The sequence below is a fragment of the Phaenicophaeus curvirostris genome, chromosome 1, assembly GCF_032191515.1.
Source record: "Phaenicophaeus curvirostris isolate KB17595 chromosome 1, BPBGC_Pcur_1.0, whole genome shotgun sequence".
Lineage (NCBI taxonomy): Eukaryota > Metazoa > Chordata > Aves > Cuculiformes > Cuculidae > Phaenicophaeus > Phaenicophaeus curvirostris.
In genome coordinates this window covers 30,239,160-30,259,321 of record NC_091392.1, presented here as the reverse complement: position 1 = coordinate 30,259,321, position 20,162 = coordinate 30,239,160, and the positions used below count along the sequence as shown (strand labels likewise).

The 20,162-nt window shown below is 36.1% G+C and overlaps 1 protein-coding gene across 2 annotated transcripts in view; it reads right to left on the bottom strand.

Moving 5' to 3' along the window:
• CNTN1 (contactin 1) overlaps nt 1-20,162 on the bottom strand; it is a 167,447-nt gene that overhangs the window by 24,978 nt on the left and 122,307 nt on the right. For both annotated transcript variants that reach the window (XM_069851723.1, XM_069851732.1), the window contains 5 exons: nt 15,705-15,863; nt 12,414-12,563; nt 8,911-8,981; nt 5,215-5,449; nt 1,013-1,116 (listed from right to left, as the gene is read on the bottom strand). In XM_069851723.1, the coding sequence (XP_069707824.1) occupies nt 1,013-1,116; nt 5,215-5,449; nt 8,911-8,981; nt 12,414-12,563; nt 15,705-15,863 (719 nt within the window). The remainder of the gene's footprint in view (nt 1-1,012; nt 1,117-5,214; nt 5,450-8,910; nt 8,982-12,413; nt 12,564-15,704; nt 15,864-20,162) is intronic.

The window sequence follows — 20,162 nt, the reverse complement described above, 5'->3', positions numbered from 1 at the left end:
GGTGCTAATTCCTATTGAGATCATTTCTGTGATCTTGTTACAGTATCCCAAAAGTATTAAATAAATCTCATGGAGACAGAAACAGAGATCAGGAAATATAGAAACAAGTACTACTAATTAAAAGAACATTTATTCATAGATTTTAGTTATAAAAATACATTCTATGAGGTTACTCTGCATTTGTATATGCTCATTTTGGAACATAGAGGCTACCATCAAGCAGCCAATAATTTAAATCACAAAACAAGTCATGAAAAAGTTAAGGCCCAAATATCTATTTTGGACTTCAGCCAAAGTAAGCCTGCCATACACTGCACAGTTTGTCAGCATACACAGTGTGGATGGTGTCAGACTTCCCTGATGGACTACTACGTGGCCATTTCTGGTTGCACCCACCTGGTGGCTGTTGTCAACTTTATACAAGGACAATTTTTGCCACTAGTACTACTTAGTCTTGGACCAGATGAACATACCTTGAAGCTCTTTTTCTTGTGGAGAACAGAAACCATGAACAAAACATCACTGTCTAGCACAATAGCACTATCTCTGTTACACTGGATTCTGGGCATTTGTCACGTAGTCCCACTTACTATAGAATTTGTGGGTGAGTTATATTAACAACTGGCTGATAATTTAAATAGGCCATAAGTTAGTTATAATTGCGTGTCTGTGTTGACAATTACACGCAAAATTTAATTTCAATATACTTTGAGAAGGTAGACATGGGCATTCGATTACATAATTGAATGCAATTCAGACAGGCAAGATTCTTTTATGAAATTATATCTTTTTTTCAATTGATCAGTGAGCACATACATTTGCCAACATGTTTTAGTAGCAATGTACATAGCATCAAAAATAATCTGCTTCTCAGGATGTGAAATCCATACAGCAAATGACAGCTAAAAGAAGTGAGCTGTAAGAGACAGAATGCTAGAGAAGGAAGTATTCTTGCATTTAATTACTGAAATTAAATGAATGAGAAGATATACAGCGTCACCTCTAAACTCACCTGATATCCTTCCACAGATTTATCAGAAACATGGTGCCAAGAAACAGACATTTCAGAAGATGACAAAACTTTTATGCTTACATCTGTAGGTATTTCAGTTGGAGCTGGAAGACAAAACACTTGTTAAACATCCAATTTCATGCAGTGATATTGTCACACACACTTACAGGAGTTCTTCTCACTTCAGTATTTTGTATTGTTTTCTTGGTATTAGGGAGCCAAATGTGTTAAGCCTTTAATCTGGTTCCACTTGAGTGAACTATGAACTCAGTGATGATCTGTATGGGAAATGATTCTACAAAAACAAAGCAATGATCCTATTGCTTGGCTCAAACTATCTATTTTTTATGCTTCAATAGATTCCATGCTGAAATTTATATAAAATACAAACAGGCTTTGAAAAATAGAATGAAACATCCAGTAATCTTTTCCTAAATTGGAAAGCAGTTTACAGATTATATGCATCAGGTTTTTAATCTAGCTACACACAAATATTCATGTGTATGTCACTTAGTCAAGATGATATAACATTTTTATAGGCCAGACATTAAGTATAGAGCTGGCAAGTGGCACATCCAAACTTGAATAGAGGTGTGAAATAATCTAAGAGCACCCTTCAATCAGGTGTATATCAAACAGCTGATTTTGTTTGTGTTCTTAATTCTGGACAGCAGCTAATGCAGAATACAGGCCATTATAAAGTGATATGCTTTTATTCAGGGCTTAGAATATTAAGTTCTAATTTCATTATAAGAAGTTGTTATTTCACTGCTGGTTGCATTTTAAGTGAGGTAAGAAACTTCAAAAGGCATAAACTTAACAGTGTCTATAAAGATAAAGTTTTTTGAGCTAAGAACAATTCTCTGTCGTGAATCTTTTGAAGCAAGTTGCAACAGACAGGCATGGCAGCCCAAGCTGAGGAAGGCTTTCAAATACTTTATCTTCCAACTGGGCATCCACTCAACTATGCATCAAAACAGCCACTACTCAGAAAAAATCAGTTACATCTCTCATGAAAAGTATCCTAGGTAACAAAATAATCTTATATGCAAAGTTACCTTTTGTAATTGTCTTTCACTGACTGTTAATAATGCAAATGTATAATTAAAAAATAATACATTATTGCAAAATTGTTTTCACAATGACAGGAATTTAGATAAGCAAGAGGCCTGCGCACTCATTAGCAGTAATCATTAGTCACTGCTAGCAATGGCAGGTATGACTAGTACTTGTCTGATATGAAACTTGGCTTAAAACATGTGGGAACACAGGAATTCCACAGTCACTGAAGTGAATAAAGATGCTCACAGTTATAACTAGACATATATATATATATCAGAAAATACACAATTTAGTGGAAATGATGTCATTATGCTCAGGTATGTATGTACACTTATAAGTATCTGTACAGAATATTGTATGACCATATTGCTTTAAAATCTCACTCATACCTTTGAGAAGTTGTGTTGTCTGACAGTACTAATATGACTTGCTAATTAAGATGTACAGAAGTACAGGTGGAATAGATATGATGATCTAATTTATTCCCAAATCACTGTGAGACTCTTCTCCATTGCACCAATTATAGAATTTGCCAAAATGTTTCATTTCTAAAAGTTTCATCTGCCAGGGATTTTGCCGATACAATACTCTAAACAACATTTCATCTGCTTATGCTTGTTTATGCTCTCCGAATAACTTATATCTCTATTTATCATTTATGTTCTACAGATACTTTGCAGTCTTTTCTCAGCCAGAAAGATGACATCAGCTGCTTTTCTCTAGCTGTCTAATTCAGTCATTCTAACAACAAAAGAAGCAATCACGTGGTCCTCACTATAACTTCTCTTCACTGAAAACCTAGTGGCTATCACGCAATCATCTTCTAAGCGTACCTATAACAAGTTAGGGTCAGGAGCTAGTAGAAATGCTACAAGGTACAGAGGTGACTGTACAAGTTGTGATGTCAGCAGAAAACTGCAGAATGCTCTTTGGAATAACTACCATTATACTTACTGCACTGCAGTTCCTGGATTTGATATAGCCAGTAGTCAGGGTCAAACCTCCCCACAGGAGCTGTGAGCACTATTGGTAAGGTGTGGAGTACCATGAATACGACTGTTACGATGAGTCTTGAAAAGAAGTAGTTTCACTGGCTTTAGTTCCTTTTGCTGCTTTCATCTAGCATCATTTAACCACAAGTGTTTCTATCAAGTGTTTGGACTTTGCTGAAGTCTATGTTAGAACATCAGCAGTCACTGCAGTGACTTCTTTATCTAGAAGCTCTGGCACATTTGCTTTTCTTCCATCTTTAGGAGCTACTAGGCTCTGCCATGAGTAGCTGAACATAGGGAGATGTACACACTGCCATCCCTGACATGGTTATTATAATCCTAACATAAACATGTGGGAACTAAGCAGTCAGCCATCTACAGTGTCTCTGAGAAAGGATGGACACTGAAATGTTATTTGGCAGATATAGCTTTTATTACACCATAGCTACGTACTAACTCATTTATACAATTGCAAAAACAACCATTCTGCTGCTGCTGCAGCTGTTGATGATGATGTCCTCAGGTAAGCTTTTCTGAGAAAAAAGATTAGTATTAACCCTTCAGAGAGCTAAGAGTTGTTAGCCTGAATCTTGAATTATCGTAAGCAACAAGAGGACTGTTTTATCTTTTCTCTGTATGTGAATAATTTGTGTGCAAAGTTCCCATTACTCCTAATGGGAACCATGAACATAAATCTCCCATGAAGTAAACAGAATAAAGAAAAGAGTCAGAAGTGTGAGAAAGTGGCCTTTCATCCTATCCCTCCTCTTGGCTCTTTGGTCTGGATCTGCTGAGTGTGAAGTAGATTCTATTCCATGGAAAGAAAAATAAGCGCAATTCTTTGAGTTTCTGGCACAAATTAAAAACCTGCATTTTTTTTTTAAATGGGCTTGAGTGATTATGTTGTAGTTAGAAAGTTGTATGTATTTCTTCCAATTTAAGATAAACCTTCTTTAAGTACTTTCTCTCTCCTGCTAAGTTTGCAAATGCCACTTAAACTTCAATCCTGAAGATCACAACATGTGAAATAATTACAGTAAGAGCTAAGAAAGAGACTTCTATGAAATATCAAAGAGGTTTTCATTAAACTATTCACTTGATAGCTCTAACATCCAAACCAGAATAAAGATCATGTCAGGGACAATTTATATTAGACTCTAAACACGCTGGAAATGTAACTACATAATCCCGAACTATCACTCCTTCACAATTTTGAGCTAAATTCTGATACTTATCTAGTGGAATAACAGGCTTTACATGTCAAGGACATGTATTAAGATCACAGAGACATTGCTGCAAAATGATGTAAATGTTTAAGGCGACTAATACAAAGATCAGAATTTCTTTTTTCAGATTCTTAATTTTTTTAACAAGTTGTATGAAGAATCTTGAATACTCCTGTGTATTGCTTATTGACAGCAAGCACAACCAACAGCAAATACAACCAACTACTCTGCATCACACAGGAAGCAGAGTCTGAAGTTGATTAATGAAGCAAGTCGAGAGGAGGACCACAAAAATGATCGTAGCGATAGAACACCTATCCAATGAAGAAAGGCTAAGAGAGCTGAGATTGTACAACCTGGAGAAGAGAAGGTTCTGAGGAGACCTGTCGTGGCCTTTTAGTACTTAAACAAAAGATGGTGACAAACTTTTTAGTAGGACTTGTTGTGATAGGACACAAGGGGTAATGGCTTTAACCTAAAAGAATGTAGATTTAGATTAGATATAAGGAAGAATTTTTTTGTGATGAGGGTTGTGAAACACTGGCACAGGTTGCCCAGAGAGGCAGTACATACCCCATCCCTGGAAACATTCAAGTTCAGGTTGGAGGTGGCTCTGAGCAACCCAGTCTAATTGAAGATGTCCCTCCTTATTGCAGCAGGGTTGGACTAGGTGGCATTTAAAGGTCCTTTCCAACCCAAACTATATTATGATTTGATGATTCTGTGATAATTCTGTGATTCTATGGTTTCATAATTCTATGATTCAGAACAACTGCAAGTGTTTTGTGTGACCACTACACACTCTGCTTGCTATAGGTATATGTTACTATATAAATTGGTGTCAAAGGACCAAGTTTCCTCTACTGATGTTGGTAGTGCTGATCCATATCTTTTTTAAAGCTTATCTGGAACTTGTACTCACCATCTTGTGCTGAATAAATGACAGCAGTGAGACTGAATGGTCCATCCCCTTTGTTGTTAAAAGCTTTCACTTTTACTTGATACTGGGTTGAAGGTGGCATTGACTCATCCTTGTGGACATATCGGCCAATTTCAGGATTAGTAACTGTAACTCTTCTCCATTCTTTCTCACCAAATGGCTTGAAAGCCACTATATAACCAAAGTTATTGCCATAGTGGTATTCTCTTGACAAAGGCTAAAGAGGTAAAAGATAAAAAATTAATTTTTGTAGCCCACTAAACAAATGGATCTCTAATGAAAAATAAATAATAAATAAAACATCAATATGCACATTTTAAAAACACTGAATCTAAGTTTCATTTTCTCATCCATTTGCTTCTACAGTTTGCTGCCACTCCCTTTGAAAACACACAATCTTCAGTATGCAGATCTTTCACAGTAGCGTATTTGCTACTAAAACATTTTAAAATCTTGTTCTTCATCCAAATTCAGTGCAAGACATGTCATGTTATCTCCTAGAGAAAGAAACCAATAATGGCTGTGCACTAAAACTGTTGTCAGCTGTAGCCGGCAAAACAAGCTTTCTTAAGGAGTGATAGTGGATATGTGAACGGATACTATGCAAGTACATGGGTCCATGTGCATGTGTTGAAACAGATATTCTTGCGAAACTGAGAGACAGAAGAGAGAACTTATGTGGCTAATGTAAATTATATTAATTTACCTAAAGTTGGTCACATAGGCAACTGGCACAGCTGGCGGAGAGAGATGGACACATTCAAAGAATGATTCAACCTGTCGCTTCTCACTGATGATGGAGTTGCTAGTTTAGACTATCTATCTAGCTTCTAACTGGTAAAAGTTTAAGTAAAATGACTCCCAACTTTCAGCACAAGGATTGAAAGTATCCACAGAAAATATTTCTTAAAAATATAGCTGATTTTCTATAACTAGGAATACTGGAAAATATAAAATCACGGAAGACCATCTACTACAATGAATTTTGCTTCATTTACCAAAGCTTTAAATTCAACAATTCCTCCTCAATTCATGGTGCCATTACCACAACCATTAGAAAGAGCACCCATGAGGCCAAAATGATGCCATTCATCAGTGCATCTGAGGGCTGACGAGAAACATCGTTTGAAAATAAACTTCCTGCATCACATCTTCCCATACTAAAAAACTCATAGAGATGAAATGGCTTAAGTTCCTGGTGTAGTGCAATAGAGATAGGTACACTGATGTAGCTCTTCAGCCAAAATGTGTAGAGATATTCTGAACAAGGATTTATGGAACTTAGATGTTAATGGTGGAACAAGCCAAAAAAAACCCCTAGCTCACAAATTTCCGTTTGTATTTGTTTGAAGCTAGAATGAAGCTCTGAAGATTCCCTGAGAAAGAAAATACTGGTGAAAATTCAAGGAATTTTTTAAACTACAGAAGCATTTAAGTTTTGACTTCAGAAACGTAACACATGGGTTAGAATACTAGTATACGTAACGCAACAAGAAAGCAATTAAAGCAAACACAGACATAGGAAATCAAAATTTCAAAATGTCTGATAAGGGCACGTGAACATTGAAGGAACTTCTTTGTCTTTGGACTCGATGATCCGGCGGGTCTCTTCCAACCTGGTTATTCTATGAATCTATGATTCTCAAAGAAATATACAGAATCAGATCAAAGGCTGGAACTTCTGACTTTAGGCTGACTAAATAAGAAGGTATAAGTAGCTGAATAATTCGCAATATCCATTGAAAACTTAAAAAACAAAATGGAAGAGGGAAAGACATATGGGGAAAAATAAGGAAAAATGGGTATGCCACTCCTAGCTCTCTTCCTCAGCTCTTCTTTCAAAACAAAACTTAGAAGAGCTTTTGATTGCATCTCTGGCTGTCTCATTCAACCTGGGCTTATGAATCATAACAAAAGCTGAAAGGGGATTGGCAGCAACATGTGAACCTGCCATACATTTTGTTCTTCTCCTCTTAATTAAGGGCTATTTTGAGTAGTGTATGCAAATGTCAGCACATTTGGGGGAATTATTATACAACTTTATCTTACCCTTACAGATAGATATATTGTTGTCTGCCAGACAGGCTCCGTAAGTCTAATTTCTTTATTCAAAACCACTTGCAAGACATAATATGGAAGACTCTTGGGAAGTAAATATTTGAAGCCATGCATAATTTGTCTGACTAAATGAGCTACTCATTACTGATCAGCTGTAAAAAGCATGACATTAAGTAAGAGAAACAATTGGAATATAAATCAACTTGGGTATATAAGACTGAAATGATCTTGTACTTCATATCTTGCATTAGTCACTATTCTTCTGGTTATAATTTTCTGGTTTTAGTTTGATCACAGCCAAGTTTACACCGTACTGAAAATGCTACAAGCATGAGTCTTTTCATACAATGCAAGGGGTAGCTCTGCCATTTGTTAAAGTTTTAATAAGACAGTGCTTTTGAAGAAATAATAAGATAATCTAGGTCTTCTGCAACTGTCCATTGCATGTGTTCTTATTTGACTTTTGCTCTTCAAAAATAAAATTATATTTATTTATTTATTTATTATTTAAAATAATAAGTTAAAACCAGTTAGGACATAGCTACTACCTAACCTATTGTTAGTGGAACTAAGAAATAATCTCTTCATTATGTTTTAGCAGAGTGTGAATTTTTGTTTTTCAGAAACTTAGGGTTTTTTCTTTAGGCAAATCCATTGCTAAAGTATTTAAAAATCATTTTAAAATCATTGCTTCAATAGCAGAATGAAGACAGCATTTATATACTGGTGTGACACAAAAAACCCCAGGACTGTACCTGTAACTCTTTTGATTTAACAAATTAAGAAAATCAACTATGGACACATTCAAAATAGGCTTCCTTTCAATAACTGAAATGTTTCTGTCACAGATTTCTTCAGTTCCACAAGAAACTTGATGTTAACTTGCTCTTCACTCTTACACACCAACATTTTCTAACCAAGGGTAAGAAAACGTCTGTACTTGAGTGCAAGTCCACATGTACTGAGTGAAGCAATTGAGCTGAGCTTTGTCTCACTGTGACAGGTTAGAACATGCTCTATAATCATCTCTTTGTCTCTCCATTCCCACTCTGGGTTCTCGAGCTATAGGGTTAGTCCCAGGTTTTTTGTGTTCAACCTCATACACAAGACTTTTAAAATACACAATATCATGGATTGAGTACCTACAGTACGTGTTAGTGATGGAGTTTTCAAAAAACCTTCCTTACGGAAAAGCTTTCTTGTTAACACAGTATTTTTTCATCTTTTTACTCCATTATGTTGTCAGTAATTTTTTTTCTCTTTCCCCTTTCTTTATTTTGCTTAATACCTAATCATTAAAGAAAATTTAATACCTAAAGTTTTTAACTGCAGTTACATCAGTGCATTATTATAGTCAGTATACATTTCAATCTCTTTGAAACATACTCAGAGAATAGTTTAAATCATATTTTACATGTCCAATGTCCAATACACAAAACCCTAAAATATTGTCTTCCTCATTCCTTTTTGCATATTTTTATGGGAAAAGTCTGAAAACCTATTTACTGTGCACAAACTCTGCTCTCACAGGAGCCAGTGATAAACCATTCATGGGTTTCAGGAGGATCAAGTTCAGATCAAGGAGGAGCAGGTTTCATACCATCTCAGAACAATACCTACCATCCATGTTATTGTCAGCTCACGATTGCTTCCACCCCCTCCTCCAACATCAGAAGGAGCCACATTAGGAGCTAGAAAAATAGGAGAGACAAGGAAAATGACCAAAAAGTATGCAGTCAGTAAAAACATCGCTATTTACTTTTCTTTTTACCAGCGGGGCCAATGAGCACATGTGGCGCACACAATTAAAATAATGATAGTCTGTTATAACTGTGAGAGTTTGTGGTCTTGCCAAGACTAATGCATAGCTACTGCTGCAGGAAGCATGCCAGTTCTAACCATAGCTAACAGTCATTCTTCTTTCTAACCATATTCTCTACAAACATTGAATTTAATATTCAGAAATGGAACACTCCTCATAGGTGTTAAGAGAAGCACTGTGTATTGTTCTTGTGCTTCCTCAGATGTTGGCATGCCAAAAGGACTTGCACATTTATTTACCTTAACAGACTATGTTCTGCTCCATCTACTTCAAGGGGTTTACTTGCAATGTGTGAGGTTAAACCCATGGATATATGTTTGAAGCACTGGCATCCTAATCCTTGTCTAGATAAGTGTCATGTGTCTTCTTGATTGGCATGTTCAGAAGGGGTGGATGTTCAGAAGTGAAGCTGGCACAGCACATAGTAATTTACGAATTGCATTTTACGCTGACACTCTGTGCAATCAAATAAAATTAGTTTATGTATCATTAGTGCACAGCTGAGTGGCAGAGGAAGATACTCGCAAGGATTCCATTAGAAACCATTCCTATATTCTCATTTTTGTAAGACTGCAATAAATGTGATGATTCTATTGGTACCACTGAAAATTTACGAAATTATGATCTACCTTCCCATAGTGCATTAAATATGCTCCAAGTGGTCATGCATTAGCTACGTGCCCTATCTACACGAACTTGTTCTCTGTGCTAAAAATTCTTATATTATCAGGCATTTTCTCCACTAGTCAGTGAATGTCACAACACAGTAAGGGGATAGTTCCCAAGTGCTCTTCTGCTAAGATACATGCTGAGGCCTTCTGTGAGGATCAGCTGAGAAGAAACACAAAGGACAGAAGCATTAATGCTTTCAGAAATGATAAAAATATATAACAATTAATTTGAAACTGGAACCAGGTTTGCATAATTTTTTACTGGCCTTCCAGAAAACAAATCAATAGAGAACAAGACTGAATGTATATGTCCTAACAATTCTTGAGGCAGCTTTAAGTAATTCCTCAACCTTGTCATTACTAAAACACACAGAAGTCACACTATCTATCATAAGCATGCAACTTTAGTGCTAAGTTAGAAGTAGAGGTTGCTAGAAAGCTTAAGTACTCAAGGAAGATGCACAGGCTGCCAGAGAAGAGATAAAACACTGTCTAATGTCTTCCAAATCACCCTTTTCAAGTGATTTCCTCGTTCTCACAGTAATTAAACCCAGACTTCTCTCTCCATAAAGACTAGGTTACTAGACAGCTATACTTAGACGAGTACTCTAATGCACCCAGAAGCTAAACTATATAAAAGCAGACTTTGATTCATTGAATTTGAAGAAATCACTGTGAAATGTGTTATTGATGAAGCAGATTTCATTAGAAAAAAACAAAATCACAGCACACATTCTTAGTATGCTAATAAAAGTTACTGAAATTACAGTTATCTACTGGAAGAGAGACCTCAAAAGTGAAAGACACTGATAACATTTAACAGACATTAAACTGTCATCCATACAGTACAACAGAGATGCAGCACTGCTTGTCGCTCTTTACCTTAGGACTAATATTAAAAAGAGCTACAATGTGTGGCTACAGGTTATTGTTTGTACAATAAAATATTTACCTTCTTCAGATTTACATGAAAATGCACATACAGTACTGGTTCTGTAGCACCCTGGAAGCTGACAATACAACTCAAATCCAATTGCTGCTGCTCATGACAAACTCCAGCTCCTGGTAGAAAATTCACTTGGGCACATAAGTTCATCTGCAAACTGTTACTGCTTTATACTCTGTTTTGGCATGTCAAGAAGTGCTGACTGATGACTAGGAAGACTACATTAAGATTTTGCATTGCTTCACCAAAAATGTCTCATAGTCTGCTGGAGATAACAACAGTGCTGCACATGGGGAATCAGACAACAGACTAAGCAGACTACATCTTGCAAAAGCATTGTATCCTACTACAAAACTGGAGGATATGACATTTTTCTGGGAGGCTACAATGAATGCCACAAATGTGTCACACTGCAAACTGTAGGACACTACCACTATTCCACCTGTGAGCATTATTTCTCCTCCCTTTCTGCCTCTTTTCTGACATTTTGACAATATCTGTTGTACCAGGCACTACCAGAAGCATGTATGGATTTCTCATTTAGATTTGTGGGCCTTCAAATACAGCTGTTGAGTCATAAAACATAAGATGTTAATAGTAAATTTTATAGGCAGAAATTTACTTTGGATTTAGTATTAAAATTCTGTGGCTTTTACTTCCTTGTCCAGATTGATTTAACCAATCTGGTTTTCCTTTCTCCCTAAGCAGCATTTTTTTTAATGGACCAATGTCTTCTTTGGTAAATGTTTCAAAATTTGCAATGCATACACATTTTATTTTGAAAATACTATCCAATCAAAGCAATGGTCTAGCAGGTGTAGTGGCAAGAACTGATTTTGAAACTTTGTTTTTGCATTTTTTGTTTCATATCTCAAGCTATGGGACAACAATTATAAAGGTATCTAGGTTGCACCATGGGTGCTAATAAGTTTTAAGGAGAATACACTGGCATGCAGGCTTTTTTGGATATAGTCTTTTTCAGTGGTACATTACCTCCTAGAGCACTTCTGTTATCTGCTTTGTACAGTTAAACCAGAATGTATTATCTTGAATAATAACATCTAGGTCCTCATTTTGGAGAACTGATTTTAAAAAGGATGTGCCTGAGCCTAAAGGATGTCCTTAAAATATGCACTGAGATTTTAATGCTGAGCAATTAGACCGATAACGGTATGTGCTGTGTTGGATAATGTCACATCTTTGACAGGGAATAAGAAGACACGAGATCAAACTTTCAATCACAGAAAAATAGCATTATGCAGTATAGCACATATCCTGTCACATATCTTCTAGTTAGAATACAAACCAAACAGCAAAGAGTATTTTTCCTTGTTAAACACATACATAGTTTTTCTTAAGTCCTGTACCCAGGTCCCAGGCATGTGCAGCATTCATACTTATACAACCTGACTGATAGACACAGTGGCGGATCTCTGAAAGCTACACTATGATTCTGTTTCAGCAACAGTGGCAATTTTGCTGCTTGTATCACAATGTTTCTTTCCTGTCTGCTTTGATGCTGTGACAGGTCGATAGCCTGGTATTTACTTGCTAAAATCTACAGTAGGGAGCGGCTGAAAATACAGAAGTGGGTTTTTATCAAAAAATAAAATTACAAAATTTATTAATAAAAAAATGTAAATTAAGAAGACATTAAAAAACTTCACATTTTCTGTTTACGTACGAGCGCCTTCAGTTCTAATTCTCTGTGATGGCATGCTGGGTTCTCCTGTTCCCAAAGTGTTGGTTGCTATTATCCGGAACTCGTATTCCATCCATGGAATTAAATCAATCACTCTAGCAGATTCCATATTTCCTTCAATATCTGATGGTTCTAAAAAAAATAAGAAGATGCTTTTAAAACCAGCATTTTTACAATAAGGTCAGCCAACAATGTGGTTGATTTCAGCACACTCTTCTGCAGTCACATACACACAGCTGAAGGGAACTCAATGTTGTACCTTAGGAATATTGCATTTTACAAGGAGCACTCACAGCATTGACTGGGAATTTGGAAACTATGACACTATCTCAGATAAACCCTTATAGACTTTTAAGTTTTAACTGGGTGTGATCTAGCATAAGTACACGTAGCTATGATGTGTCCTTACTAAGTACATTATAGTTGTAGAATTTCACTTTACCTACAGACAAATGCAATCAGAAACATGGAATGCAAAAACAGTAAAATAAAATAATCATGATATAGACAAGGGCTAGGAATGTGCAAATGTAGTGTTCGATCAATTGACTGAGTGGTTTATAAAATGTGGTCATATTTTGGTGCACTTTATTAGTTATCATGTTACAACTGGTTGTCTAGCTCTGATCCAATAAGGGTAAGTGTTCTTGTAATTCCCGTGAAAAGACTTATTACTGTCATAAATTCTAGCTTCTTTATCATAAATAAAACATGTAACTTATGACTCTGTCACAGACAATAGGGGATGTTTCTATAGCTGTCTGCAGCTATAGAAAGATAGAGGATTTTCATTTATTTTGTGGCCCAAGAGTTGTTTGTAAAATTAGAGTCTTGGTATAAGAGGGAGATGAGATATCAGATATTCTGTACTGAAAAGGCAGCTGATTTAGAATTAAAATATGAATGCAATGGCTGTAAAAAAAGCCAAGGCATGACAGTGTAAGCACTGGGTGATGACACAAATTTCCTCTACCTAGTGATCATTAAATTTTTCATTCCAAACTGAGGCCTGGGAGGACAAAGAAAAACTCTTTTCATTTTCTTTTCACCTGCCTACCACTCTCCCCCATCCTTACTCAAATTATTTTTCTGGCCGGTCAATAGAGCCATGGCAAACCTCTTATGGCATCCAAGCCATGATATAAATTTGGCATTCCTTTTCCTGGGCTACTTTCAATCTCTTCATTTAATCTCACTGTGCAAAAATTCCCAGAATAATTAAAAATACTCAACATGATGAGAATCGGATCCCTTTAAATGGAAAGAGCAACATAAATGTAAACAACTTATTACATAATCCATTCATACATGTTTCCATCCTGTGAAATAGAATGCGCTTCTTTCATAAGCATATTTGATATTATGCAACCTGAGATGAATGATTTGGGCTGGGAATAAAGGCAGTAGCAATAATAACAACAACATTTCCAAAGTGCAATGCCAAAGTATACTCTTTGCTCCACATATTAAAAATTAGCAACATTAAATGACAGCCTATAAACTGATGAGATATCAATTTAGACTGTTCATCATGCTTCTTTCATATGAAAGTGAACACTGAGCCAAACTGGGAGAACACCAGAAATTAAGTAAAAGCTTACAGTGGTGGCAGTGATGGGTACTGTGGTGATTTTACCTTTTCTAATAGGAATCATCTATTAATCAAAATTACTCAATGTGCTTCAGATGAAAAAGCAGTAATTTTGAAAACATTGTAAGAGTTCACTTCAACTTTTTCAAAATGAAAAGTTGTATACTTTCCTGCTAGCTTCTCAAAAAAGATATTCAACAATCTAGATTCCTCCCTTCTCCACTAAAGATGTGAATCCCATTCAACATGCTACAGGATAAGACTCAAAGTTTGACTGCTGGTCTCAATGACTGTTTCATTTTATCTGTGAAGAACTTTAGAGATGCACAGAAGTGCATCCCATTGTGCCTATAAGACTGCAATTAATGAATCTTGCTAGAATTGAAAGAGATACATTCAAGTCTCTGCTCAGAACCAGACAGTTCTACAACCACAGTTGTATCTCCTACAAATGTTTCTAGTTCCAGCAATAAGCAGCACAAAAGAAAGCAGTATCAGATCTGCCACCCTCTGTGTATAAATTCCTCCTGTATCTTCCTATAAGCTCATTTCTTCCCAATCATCAGTTATTTGAACAGGTCTAATTTCTACTTTAATTATTTTTTTAAAGTTCAAAGAAAGCTATTCTACAAAAACTATTACATAAGATATAACAGATAGGAAGGGACTGGGGAACCTTCTAGTTTTATTTTCCAAGCTACTTCACTGTAAGTCATGTTCTAGTGCTGGCTCTTGGAAGTAATCATATACAAGAAAGCTACAGGTATTACATATTCTAGAAGAGAAATATGATTTCAGGCAATTTATCTACTATTTTTAATCTTTAACTCTAAAAATGTAACAGATTTTCAGGTCAATATGTCAAAGTCTATTTCTTAGACATCTGTCTCTGTAGTTTCAAAGGATAACTTCAATGAAAGACAATAGCTGAAAATGTTAATATTCTCACTATTTAGAAATGCCGAGTATATGATGCCCTAATTCCACAGAAAAATGCTTGTTATAATTAATTATAGTATAATGAATCATATTGATATGACAATTCTGTATAGCTTGAGACAATGTTATGCTTCATAAAGTATTCAAAGATACCAGTAGTTTAAGAAAACTTTCTCATAATTTATACATTTATGTTAAATCTTGCAAAGACTTATATATTGGCATGCCCTGTGTTCAGGTAGGTGCCTCCTCATCTGCAATTATGTTGCACAATGATGACATCCAGTGGTTAGAAGGATAATCTTAGCCATGTTTTTTCTAGGGTTGCCAGCTTTAATCCAACAGGAACATAGTCCAGTCTCAGGAAAAAGCAGACAATTTTAACCAACTTTCTGCATAACATATACAGAAATAAAGACACCTGTTTGTCATCCAAATTAACCTGTAAATTAAGTTTTACGATTCTAGTAGTTGATGTGGAATGTTGCAAGCAACAAGGAAAGAAGCAAAAAACAGGTGAAAGCTCTGGCCTATTATTTTCTGTATTTCTTCATATTCAGTTCAGGCCCTCTAAGTGCTGGGAACACACAGACAAGATGGTACCCGTCCCAAGCCCTGTAGCAAACATTAACAGCATCCCTGGTTTCCTTTAATTGTGACTATTTCCTGATTAGCCGAGCTTTCTAAAAATCAGACACTCTAAAACCTACTGATTTTATTATTACTTTTGATAGTCCTCTTACCTGTTTTGGCATCTTTCCACTCTTCAGACAGAAAGGTTTTTGACTGGATAGTGTATTTAGAAATAGGGCTATGATTGTCTGTTCCACGACTCCAGGTAAGTGCTACAGCAGTGTCTCTAATTTCTTCTACTCTTATACCTCCTGGAGGGCCTGGAGGACCTGAGAAAAGAAATTGGTAGTTCCATTCAAAAATCAAATATTCTGAAAATGCAAGTTCACTAACTTTCCTACTTATATTTATCAGATACAAGGCTTTCAAGTCTCTCTTTCTACTTAAGAACAGATTGAATATTTATATATGCATTTTAATGCTCTACAGAGTGATTCACAGGATAAATGCTCTTGCGTCCAACTACTATGAAATGAAACTCCCATGGTTCCTGGCTGAGCAGTAATATTGAGATTTTCTTAAGTGAAAAAAAAGAGATATTGAAACTGTTTCTGCTCTTCTTTTCAAATAGCAGTGAACTCAAAGTCAGAAAACAATACACAAAATTTCCATTCCATCTAACAAAGCCTGTATTCTACACTTTTAATCTACACTTCCCCTCAGCCATATTGGCCCTGACTGCAATTTACATGGAAAATCTTGTAACTTATATTGGACAAAAATAATAACTTGAAAGACATTTCAATAGATCTCTTCACATTTCTCTTGGCCTTCTTATTACCCCAATGTGGCAAAACCCATCATCAAACTCAAACTTCCTACAGACATGTATAACTTGAGTGAAAGCAGAACTAGACATTTCTTTACAGTTCCCCAAAAGCCTTTCCACAATAAGAATTTCAAAAATCTATGTGGAAGTGTGGAATCCACTAGTCTCTGACCTAAAAGCTGTTCTGCAGACTACATGGGTGAAACTGAACAAGCTCTGTGCATCAGAACAGCCCCACGAAGACCACCACCAAGGAACAGAAACACTAAGCTGTCAAAGGGAAAACATTTTTTGCTGAACAGCCATTCCACATCCGCCCTTTCAGCCTTGATCATCAAAAAGGACCTATAAAATAATTTCTAAAGAATATTTTCTTTCTCCTCAGAAGACAAATATTTGCAAGGAGTAATTTAAAAATCATAGCTCTAGTGAATATAAAAACTCATGAACTAAAGACAGATGTTGGCTTGATGGCACGTAAGTATGCTCCCAATGACCAGCTAAAGTTGCCTCTCCTAAAGTTCACAGTCTCATGTCTATGCTTTTCAAGTATTAAATACTATTTCTGCTCATATGGAGTACTTAAAATGGCTATGTTAAATTGACAGCAACTATACTCAATCCATATTTGGCTTTAAGTCTGTCAGTTGCACTTCAGATCTGAAGTAACCAGCCTCTGTTCCAAGAACTTGCCTGTTTTTTTCTAAGGGTATCACTAAACCGAATAAATGGTATTATAATTCTTCACCAAATGTCATTTATTTCTGAACAATAATATCAGAAAAAAAGCTGCTGCTGTAAATGCTTGCATTTTTCTGAATGCATTTCTTAAATTCTAAAAATTTCCATCTAGGTACTACTACTCCCACACCTCCACTTTGTGGGGTAATGCTTTTATTGTTCTTGTGCTGTGCCATTGTTCGCAGAAGAGAGGCTAAAATGTGAAGATCAACAGGCACAGGGGATTTTTTCATAGACTAGAAAGCTAAGAAGACCATGTTGCAGGTACATACATATATAAGTATAGGAATCTTCACTTGTAAGACCCCACAATGCCCAGTGTTGTGCTAAAGACCCCCAGACTTCCAGCAGTTCTGTAACCCAAAGTTTAGTACCTACTTACAAACTTAGCCTGCAGATATTTTTCATATCATTCTTTTCATATTAACTATTCTGGTTTTGTTATTATGCTTCTGCTTTATGTGATACACAGTGATCTGATATACACTAACTGTTGTGTAAAAACAGAGACAAGGCATCAGAACTATTGGGAAGTATATTCTGATTCCACATTCAAAGATAATAATATGCCAACATGATTCAGGTAATTATCCAACAATCTGATTAAACAAGTCCCAGAGCATATTAAAAAACACCAACAAGAAATTACAGGATATATTTCTCTGCAGTGTTTACAGAGAAAACCAAAACAAAAACAACTCAACAAAAAGAACAGAATGAGATTTCTACACGAGATCTGAACACACAGTGTGAAAATTGTATCTTCAGCTCTTGAGCTCTTTACTTTCTCCATAAATCTGAGTAAAAGGAAACAGATGAAATTAATTGAATCAAACAAATACACTAACGAATATTGCTGTTTCTCATTTTCAAGGAGTTTATCCTTCTAATGAGCAAGCAATTCCACTCCCAACTCCAGAAGTATTCAAATTTAGACTGATTCCTCAAAGAATATATATGCCATTGCTTAAAAAGAAATAAGCATGACCACTCCACACAATCTGTTGGGCTGTGGCCCATGACTTAAGTGGTCAAATTCCTGATAGTTTCTTCTTTTAAGATCCAAGAATAGTTCCCAATTAGCATCTGTGGGAAAACGTACGTCACTTTACTACTGGATTGCTCATAACTAACATATTAATATTCAAATCTTTGCAATAAAAACTAAACTATTAATCAGCTGTTCTCAGACCTCCTTTTCAAAGTAAGGATTAAATACAGCACTGAATGTAGAAACACCCGCTTACTCTTCACAAAGGATGCACGAAGCAGAAGATTTTGCTATGAGTTGATTTTTAAGATTAGGGTTGTTAGTCAACTCTCCACCCTGGTAACCTGCTTATTTGCTAGCTTAGCTATAAGGACTCGGGTAGTTAAAGGCTGACAGGTCCATTTTCCTGCAAGGCTGTTCATTTCAGAAGCCTTGAAGCTGGAAGGTATGGAAAGGTTCATCAGTCCCAGGATCTTTCTTTCCTTTTTCTTTAGGAGGTATCTCTTACAGCTTCCCACCTCAGTACCAAGTTTCCAAAAACAGCACGTCAGGAAAAACCAAGGGTCAGCTGCTCCCTCAGGAAAGCTAAGCCAGGACCCATAAGTAGCAGGACTGAAGGTCCAGTGCTGAACTCAACCGTGCTGCTGGGCCTACAGGCAGTCGCATGGGTGGGTGTCCTGGGTGAGGCTTCTCAGGGCCATCAGGGCTTGCTGGTGCACTCAGGGGCCTGACAGTCTTCAGTGCACTAGTATCATTAGCAGTTTTCTTCCACATACCATCAATCTGAATGCTCTGAGATCACACAGGACATTCCATATGAAATGTTAAATTGTTTTGTGGACAGAAAAGATATCTTCATTTGCCTGCATAAACAGTGGTTATCCTTTACTGCTTCATTGATGAGGCACTCTGGAACCAAGCTCCATGTTCTCATACTTTGCTGTTGCCCCTTCATACCAATGCAGTGAAACTATAACAACACGTTTGTCATATTTCATCAGAATTTTAACCTTGCCACTGCAAGATGCTGAGTCTTACACTGACAAAAATGATAGTGAAAATTCTTCAGCACTAAGCAGAACCATTTTCATCTTATTAAAACCTGAATCTTGAGCATAAAATGGATGCTAGTTTCTTCCACAACATAACCTCAGAGCAATGATTCTAATTGTAATTATTGGCTTGGAAGGAGAAACAAAAGCTTGATAAGGCACTTCATGTCTCTTTTAATTTTTAAAGGAATTGCTTACATATTACTAAGGCACATGAACAGACTTTTATCTTTTCTTTGTCGATTTATTCTGCAGTTTCACCACTTATCATATTTGCTTTGACATTTATTTCATCCCAAACTGATGACATTTCATTGGCTGTTAATACCCAGCAAAAAATCTGTATTTATACAGAAAGATTCAAGTCCACAACATCCTCAGACAACAAAAATTCAGAATCAAGACACAAGACACTTCAGCTTCTACACAGCTCAGTAGTATAACTGGAATGTGAGGCAAAACATGACAGAAAACGCAGCTCCAAGTATAAGTCTGCTTTGAATTGTCAGCATGACAGAGTGTTAGCACTTCTGAACATGTTATACCTGCAGGCACAAAATGGACTAAAATGCCAAAGGACATGAATTAACTTACATTATTGAAACCATGCATCATAACACATCTTATAGGATATGAACCATATGGCCAAGCACAGCATTTTGAGACTGTGGTAATGCTTACTAGACACGAATCTGTTGACAATGAATGACAACCTTAACTACAAATATCCTGGTTTCTGTAACTTGAAAACTAGGAATCCTTTTAACGAAGGTCTAGTATCATACACAATAATTTAAACTGTAAAGCTTTAAGAGAAAACAGAAGTCTCTTCTTAGAGCTGTTATACAGTGTATACATTGGAATGATACCTAAAATCTGTTTTTAATAATGAATACCAACTATCTAAAACCTACCTCAACATAACAAAAATATCCATAATAAAATACCTTTATTGCTTTTCAGGAAAACATGTGCTTACTTAGATGTCTAGATATCTGGAAGACACTGTGTAGAG